This window comes from Habropoda laboriosa, unplaced genomic scaffold, assembly GCF_001263275.1.
Source record: "Habropoda laboriosa isolate 0110345459 unplaced genomic scaffold, ASM126327v1 scaffold54, whole genome shotgun sequence".
Taxonomy (NCBI): Eukaryota; Metazoa; Arthropoda; class Insecta; order Hymenoptera; family Apidae; genus Habropoda; species Habropoda laboriosa.
Window position 1 is genome coordinate 121081 of NW_017100156.1, and position 9112 is coordinate 130192.

General features: G+C 30.6%; 1 protein-coding gene across 1 annotated transcript in view; it reads right to left on the bottom strand.

Annotated features, from left to right (window-relative positions):
• Positions 1-1051: 1051 nt before the first annotated feature.
• LOC108576581 (zinc finger protein Xfin-like) overlaps positions 1052-9112 on the bottom strand; it is a 9487-nt gene continuing 1426 nt past the window's right edge. Inside the window, 18 exon segments of the mRNA XM_017939600.1 lie at positions 1052-1450; positions 1676-2148; positions 2289-2556; positions 2640-2817; positions 2893-3174; positions 3246-3433; positions 3539-3883; positions 3997-4426; positions 4550-5793; positions 5877-6144; positions 6223-6504; positions 6506-6782; positions 6916-7049; positions 7113-7442; positions 7738-7970; positions 8056-8213; positions 8331-8529; positions 8622-8756. Coding sequence (XP_017795089.1) covers positions 1088-1450; positions 1676-2148; positions 2289-2556; positions 2640-2817; positions 2893-3174; positions 3246-3433; positions 3539-3883; positions 3997-4426; positions 4550-5793; positions 5877-6144; positions 6223-6504; positions 6506-6782; positions 6916-7049; positions 7113-7442; positions 7738-7970; positions 8056-8213; positions 8331-8529; positions 8622-8756 — 5787 coding nt within the window. The 3' untranslated portion in view covers positions 1052-1087.

The window sequence follows — 9112 nt, forward strand, 5'->3', positions numbered from 1 at the left end:
TATAATTTAATATAATTTCAAAAATTTTGTAATTTTCATAATGATAATTATTTACCTAATATTATCATAGACTCTGCATATTGCTATCTTTGTACTATTTTTTTGTTTGAGAAAATTTATAAAAAAATTTTTTAACATCAAATATCGATACCGATCGAATTACCTCAAATTAATTCGAGGTCATATCGGATTTTTTGCGGCTACGAAGTCGAAATTGGTAAAAACTTAAATAAGTCGCCTAAGAGCTCAGGGACAGTTCCTTTATTATATCACACTAGCTATTGGTCATTTTTAATTTATATCAATGCCTCTACATTCATCGTATAAATTTTGAGGTTACAAGATGTTGCAATGAATTAAGCTCTCTTCCTGTTTTGTATTTATCTTACCTTTTTTTTATAATATACTCTTGCTTGAAATAATAAAAGAACAATCCCCTATCATAAAATTCGCGAAAGCTACTTTTACCACTTAATCTAACATATGTACAAATTATCGCATCGTCAGTATGAATTCTCATAACATCTAAGGTACATATCACGTAATAATTCATCTGTACTTTTTATACAGAATAAAGCAATACAAATTCCAATTATCTTTGATCGTTTTTAGGAATACGTGGACATGCTTCGTATGACATTAACTAAAAAGAATTAAAATGAAAATTTTATACCAATAATAATTTTTTTTACGGTATTGATCATTTTTCTTGTAGTATAATTCAAAGAAACATCCATTTTAAAAGTATTTCACTAGGTTTCTAATATCTTGATTTCAATTATTAATTGAACTATTTCATAGAACTCGTTAAGCATTTGAAATTTGAAGCATTTCAAGTAAAAATTTTTATATTATTTAATGTTTCATATTACTTATTATCTTAAATAGAATATTCTATTTTATAAACGACCCGTTTTGTAAATATTATTTAATTTTAGTTATTTTTAAACTAGACCAGATTTTTTTATTCAATTTTCAGTAATTTTAATTTTTATTGAACTCATTTCCACGTATTCTTGATTCTTCAATCATCTAACAATTGTCTCACCTCCTATTTTTTTCAAGTTATTTAATCTCAATTTGGCACTCATTTCCTTGCATCGTCACTGTCCTCTTCTGTACTGTACCTAAATGTAGAATAAACGTATTCTTGACTTGAAGTTTCATTTTCATCTTCCAACATTCCTTGCGGAATTAGTATTTGATCTCCTTCGGCTACCATTAAAACAGCACCTGCTAGATCATCCAGTTGCATGTTTTCTTCCCTCTCTTCATTTCCTTCACTGTCTTCTGTTTCTTCAATTTCATCATGTCCTTCGTGCTCGTCTGTATCATCGATTTCGTCATTTCTTTTATCGACGTTCACCTGCTCAATTTCTTCATTTCTTTCGTTTTCTTCTGTTCCTTCAAATTCTCCATTTTCTTCGTCCTCTTCAACTTCTTCGATATCTTCATCATTTTCACTTTCTTCTAGTTCTTCATTTTCTTCGTGTTCATCCGTATCATCACTTTCTTCATTTATTTCATTGTCGTCCATCTCCTCGATTTCAATTCTTTTATTGTCGTCCACCTCATCAATTTCTTCATTGCTTTCGTTTTCTTCTGTTGCTTCAATTTCTCTGATTTTTTTATCCTCTTCAAGTTCTCCATTTTCTTCAACTTCTTCGATATCTTCATTATTCTCATTTTCTTCTATCTTCTCAATGTCATAATTCTCTTCAATCTCTTCATTTTCCTCAATGTCTTCAATATCTCCATTTTCATTTTCCACATTTTCTTCATTCTCGTATTCGTCATTTTCTTCGATCTCTTCATTATCCTCATTTTCTTCAATAGAATTTTCATCAAATTCATTTTTTGTATCTTCAAAGTCTTCGTCGCTTCGATTTATAAATGTTTCCGATTCAAAATCCAAGGATTCATTATTAGTTAAACGTTTTTCATACAGATTTACTGATTTTGGAGAAGATTGATTTCGAATCTCTGAGAGATTACGTATTTGCATTTCTTTTCCAGTTAGAGATACTATAGAAACAAGTTTATGGCCCAATGTCTGTCCTACAGACATATTTTCAGGAAGCAAAGGCATTATAGGGCTGAGAACTGGAGGTCCATCGTCGTCCGATACATCTGTATTTTTTACTGTTTCTGAAACAATTATAAAACATTTACTGATTTATTATTTTTAATTAATTGTTAAAGGCATACGTAATTAAATCTTATTTTATTTCAATTGTCAACTAATAAATAAACGAAGTTACTAAATTTTTAATCGATCACTTCATTACCTGCATTTTTGGTTTCCTGAAGGTGTTCCAAAGTATAGCGTTGCATGCTCTTTTCTTCAATCTCTAAATTTAAATCTTCGGAATCTTCACTTTCTGAATTGTAAGTAATTTCCCCCGTTGCTCTAGATTCACCCTCTGACTCATTTTCTTCTTCAACTTCGGTACTACTACCACTTTCCGATTCTTCTGTGTCTCCTTCTTCTGCTTCTGATTCAAAATCTCCTTCTTCTACTTCTTCAATCATCGTATCATCCGCTATTAGACTTTCCTGTTAATAAAAATTAGAAGCAAATTTAAATCGATCCATTAATTGAAGTATATTTATCATTTTCTATTCTTGTAATTACTTACTTCTACTTTCTCATTATTTTTCAATGGTTCTTCGTCTTCTGTCTTCCCAAGACAATTATTTATATGAGCAGCTTCATCAGTAATATTTTTCCTACACTTTGGACACCAAGTGCTGTTACCTGCATGTCCAATGTGAATACTTGTATGTAGTAACAATTTACTACGTGCATTATGATACCTATCAAATACAAAATTATATTTATATATCATAAAAATAATAATATAATACATATAATTAATCAAAGCACAATACCTGCCACAAGTTTTGCAAGTAAAATTGTTTCCTTCACATGAAAGTATTGCTTCATGCGCAGCTTTCAAATGTTCAGCCAAATCATCATAATCCTTGCAAAGTTTTAAACACACTCCACAAGTAACTGCCGCTTCTGCTCGGTGGAAACGAATTAGATGTTGCCATAAGTGTTTTTTTGCTGGCCATTGTTTTCCACACACTTCACAAGCGCATTCTGTATTTGTTGATTCATCATATACTTTCCTGGAATCCTTTCTTGAACATTTCATTGTTGATTTCGCTCTAAAAGATTAAGGTTAAATATTAATAGGATATAAAGAAATAATTACTATTTCAAATTTTTTAATATGTACCTTTGAGAGAGCGGCATAAGATTTGGAAGTGGTCTCTGACCTGACAGTTGAAGATTTATATCTTCAAAGAGATTAAAATCAGGTATATTCAAATTAGATGTAGGTTCTTCTTTTTTAATTTGATTATTATTTTTCAAAAGTTCTTCCCGATTACTTAACATGTCAGACCGTAAAGGTAAAAGTTCTTCCTGCAAACAAACAATTCTTGGATTAGTACAAAATTAGTTTGTATACAATTTTTATCAGAAATTGCGCTACGGTTCTACCGAAGAACAAAATGAAATATTTCTTACTTCTTTCCGCATAATATTCCTTCTACAATTTGCAACATGATTCCAATACATTGTTTTCGTGCAAAATTGTCTTTTACAATTCTTACAAAAGAAGTTCATTTTTCCACGCATTCTTCTTTGTTCATCTTGTTTTAACCTTTTAAACATTCTTTCTGGATCTGTATTATGCATGTTTCGATAATGTTTTGAAAGTGCATCACTGTTCACAAACATTTCAGGACACATTTCACAGTCAAAGGTATCTGTTAAAGACCTTCTTCTTTTTGAATCGCTAGAATCCTCATCACAGATATCTACATCGTATTCCAAATCTTCCGGTTCTTCTTTAACTATTATATCGGGAGACTAACAAATGAATAATATTTAATTTAACATTCATTTAATTACACTTTCAATTTTTAATTTTTGTCTAAATGTAGTGTATTTTAACTTTAATAAGCGTTTCATAATTAACATACCTCTACTTCAAAATCTTCATTTTTCGACCTGATATCTAATCTGTATTCAAATGCAGCAAGCTGATCTTTGGAAATATTATGTACTGTTTCATAATGATCCCGAATTGCAGAATCCTCAGTAAAAACAGCTAAACATTGTTTACAGGTCCTAAATACTTTCCCATGACACTTTTTAGTATGATCGAAAGCTTTCCATTTTGAGGCATACTGTTTCCCACAAACTTGACATGTATTAGGTTTTGAGAGGACACCGGAATGGACTTCTTCTACGTGGCCTTTAAGTTCTTTCGGATCCTTCATTGGAATTAAACACACTCCACAAGAAACACCAATTTCATTGCGGTGAAGAGACAACACATGCATCTTTAATTTAAGTTTATTCTCAACAGTATCACCACAGAAGTCACAGACATTAGGAGTTGTATGATACCTAGATACAAAAAAATGAACCATAATTAATTGCTAGTAGTATGTAATACTTTTCTTTTAACAAAGATACAGAGAGTGTTGAATACAATCTATATATTAATTAACAATTGTTATTAAAGTTTACCTGTGATCCTTTTTATGGGCCTCTAAATCTTCCTTCGTTCTGAATAACTTCTTACAAGATCCAAAATTACAAGTTAAATCTGGATGATCCATATGTTTCACTCTGTTATGTGTCATAATTCCTAGTTTTGAGATAATTGTCTCATTGCAAAGATGACACGTGTATGTGCTATGATGATTCTCAATATGTTTTTGTAAACTAGCGCGATCTTTGAATATTCTTTCACAAGCTCTACATCTTGTTAATAATGCTCCAGGATCTTTCCTGTAGTTCTGACATCCCTTCATATGTCTACGTAAAAGATATCGTTTGTGGAATCCTTTATTACATTTTTCGCAATAATGTAAACTAACTTCTTCAGTTTTAAATTGTCTATTATCTTTTCCATCTTTTCTGGAATCAGGTTCATATCTATGAATTTTTGAAATATGTGCTGCTAAATGATCTTTTGATGCACTAGTTTTTAAGCAATAAGGACAAGTTACATCTTCATGTCCTTTGTGAACTCTATTTACGTGTTTCCACAGATGTGAAGTTCTTCCATAACATTTGTTGCAGAGATCACAAGGGAAAAGTCCATGAACAATTCGCCTGTGATTGCACAATTTTTCTAAACTATTAAACATTAAATCTGCACAGAGTTCACAACTTAATTCAGTTTCTCTCATTCGTCCGTCTACTTTGTTCTCGTTATTTTCTGCTCCGTTGTCGCAACTCTCTTCAAAACCATGAATTTTTCTGTGTCTAGACATTTTGGATTTATTCGAATATGGTCTACCACAAATGTCACAACTAAAATCACCATTTGTTAACGGCCAATGTTTCGATTTGACATGAGTACTTAATTGTAAAACATTTGGAAACACTTTTAGACAGACACCACAAATCAATGGAACAGTATCCGAATGAACACCCATAACATGCTTCCAATAATCAACTCTACTGCCCCAAAGCTTACCGCAAATTTCACATGTATTTGGGGACGAGCCTTGAATTGCGTGATGTTGAATATGTTCGTTTCTAAGAGATTTTGTGGCAAAGATTTTACCGCAATCTTCACGATCACATTTTATAGCTGGTTCATTACTATGAGAAGAACTAACATGTAACCAACGTTCCCATTTACTAGGATGTGAACTACCACAAAGTTCACAAACAAAAAAGAGATGATATTGAGCTCTATTTCCACCACCATTTAAACTCGATGGATTTAAAGAATCTCCTGTTGGCACTAGTTGTTCAGACTATAAAATAACATTTTTTTAAATATATATTTACTTTTTAAAGAAAAGAACAAGGAAAAAATTTCTATTCTTTGTATTCCTACCCTATGTGCATTTCTTTGATGTCGTATTAAATGATCTTCATTAGGAAATGATTTATAACAAATATAACAATCCACTTTATCTCCATCTTCCTCATAATCAAGCATTTGTTCTGCTGTTTCATTGCCATTAATATTCTCTCCATAATAATTACTGTTCAACTGAACAAAAGTTGCAGGATCATAATTTGGATCCACATTATGTATAGACACATGTGCAATTAACTTTTTTCTAGAATCATGTTGTCTGCCACATATGGTACAACTATACCTATTAATAATACAAATAAAAATGTTTACAAGTTTGTTTCTATTTTTAAGTAGTATTTGCATAAATTAAAAGAAGTACCTTCTTTGTTCAGAAAGTAGTAATTTTGAACCGCCATGGTACATATTTACGTGATTCAAAAGTTGTGTATTATCTGCACAAATTTTTAAACAAACGCCACATGCAAATGCCGCAAATTCTTTGTGAGTAGCTCGAATATGAAGCCAAAGAGAAGCACGATCATTAAAATCGCGAGTACAAATTTCACAAACAAATACAGTTTCAATTTCAATGAGATTTTCTTGTCCACTCTCATGATCGTCTTCATTTTCTGCATTTATCTACAAAAAAAAAAAAAAAAAAATACAAATCAATTTCCATAGATTCATTCCAATTTTGTGAAAGAATTTTTTTTAGACATTTATCACTTTCTACTATAGGTAGTGGATCAACACCATGTAATGTTTGAATATGCCTGCTTAAGGAAGACTTCAGGACAAAATCTTTTTTACATAGAATACAAATGTATGGCTTATCAGCATCATGAACTGCTTCATGCTCTTTCAAATCCTCAACTGAAGTAAAAGACTGAGGACAAGATTCACAGTACCACTTTTTAGTGTTTTGAATATTAGTGTTTTCTGTTAAATGAAAGAAAAAGTAATTCTTGAAATTAAATTTCATTGTATCCAAACTTTACTTTATATCTTATATTTTTGTATGAATATTATCCTAATTTGCAATAAAAAATGTGCGATTTAATATATATATTACCTGTTTTCGGTAGCTTTTGAGGTTTACAATTTGTTGTAAACTTGTCTTCAAAATCTCGTTTAAGGCTATCTCCTTTCGTTAATGCTTGTTTTAAAATTGTCAACTGAGGATTCTTAGCTAATTTAGCTTCTGCAGTTCTAAATAGTGAATATATAAATATGTTGTTTATTTAAATAAATTTAAAATATTTAAAATATTTTGATAAAATTTTGCCATCATCGTCACTACCGATACTTGAAGCTTCAGAACTATCCACGATTTTATTATCCCTACTCTCACTTTTCCCTGGATGATCCAATCTCTGTCCTTCAGCACAAATCCTACCATGAAGATTCAATTCCATGGCATCCGTGCAAATCTTTCCACATACATTACATTGACATCTATTTTCCGAACGATAGATGTTGTTCATTGCAACCTCTGTAGGTGCTGGAAGACCAGCGTGACGCGATTTTATATGTTCTTCTAAATTTGTTCGGGTTGAATAGATCCGGGAACAGTAACCGCATGTCACTGCCGGATGGCCTCTAATACAAAGATTAATATCTCATCATTGTTATTATCACTATTATTATGGTATAAGTATGTATTGTATATCTCCATGCATTTTAAAATTAATTTCCTTAATTTATATATAACTTCATTAATTAAAAAAAAGTTTTTCTTTAAATTCGCCCAGTATATTGTGTTAATTACTCCCTAGAGTTGTTCTTATTTACTTCTTTACTTTTTTTTCATTGTTGTAACAGTAGAAACAAAAGTACGAAAACGTGCATCTATGCAACATAACATTAACTTTTTAATAAAACAAAAAAAACAAACCTATGAGTTGTAGAAACATGACCCCAACGATGTTTCGCCGTAGAATATGATTTATGACAAAGATCACATTGATAGGGTCTTTTATAGGATGTATGATCATCTGTAAGAACTTTTTCACCGATCACATCACCAGCGCCCACGTGAATACGTGCATGTAAAGACAAATGACCTTTTGAACTAAATGCTTTGTTACACAAGGAACAAACATATACTTCATGCTGTTGAGATGTGTGCTATAATAAGGTAAATGATGAAGTATTATTAATTATATTACATATTGTTTCCTTTTCTTTGAATACATATAAATATAATGTGTACCTCTGGTAAATTACTGGAAAGTTCCTGATGTCTCAATTGTGATTCTTCAGGTTCTTCTGTAACCATTGAAGTCATTTCTAAAAAGTCACTTGGATTTGTTTCCATATCCATTTCATACTCTTCTGAACGACGATCTTCAAAATCATCTACTATTGTTGCTTAAACAAAAACAGAATTATTTTATAATTTTATTATATTACATTTAGTTTTCAAATATGACTACTTACTTTCTTTAATGGAATAAAGATTTTATATCAAATGAAATAAAGAAGTACCTTCATCTGTACCACTGTTATCAACAATTTCTTCTGTTTCATGATCAGCTTCCCCATCAGAATTTAATCTGGGTGGTGTGCCTAAGGCAGCATTTGGATTTACAATTGGAGCCTCTGGAATCAATACTGGTATACTCTCTTTTGCCTTAAAGAGCTCTGAATCATTATAATATGTCAATGTGGTTGTAACATCTCCATTCTAAACAAACAAACAAAAATGTAGCAGGCACTCAATAATTTTAATGAAAAAGGAAAAGGATTTAAAAATGATCAAACAAATTTTAATTTTACCAATTCTGAAGGTGGTAAACACCTTTCCAAGAGGGCCACTGCATTAACACACGCTGTTCTAAAATCATAGAAATTTTCCAAATTGTACATACAGCGGTAACATAGGCATTTTGGTAGTCTATCATCTTCTGCAATCTGAAATGAGATATTTAAGCATTAATTTCTTTAGTTTCTAAAAAAGTAAAGAATTAACTATAATTAATATATAAGTTCTTTACAGACTAAATAATATAAACTTTAATGTAAGTCAAATCAGTATGAAGTACATAATATACAAATAAGTAATACAAATAAGTAGTACAAAGAATGAAAACAATTTCATAATCATGTAATTAACATTGTTCAGAGAAATATTATTATAAAAATAGAACAATTGCATTTGGCAATGATGTAATACACACAACTAAGAATTATATAACTTTATGTAAATACATTTGATGAAAAATGTAAAAACAATGTGCTATTGATGTATACAAGAAATATTAATAAAT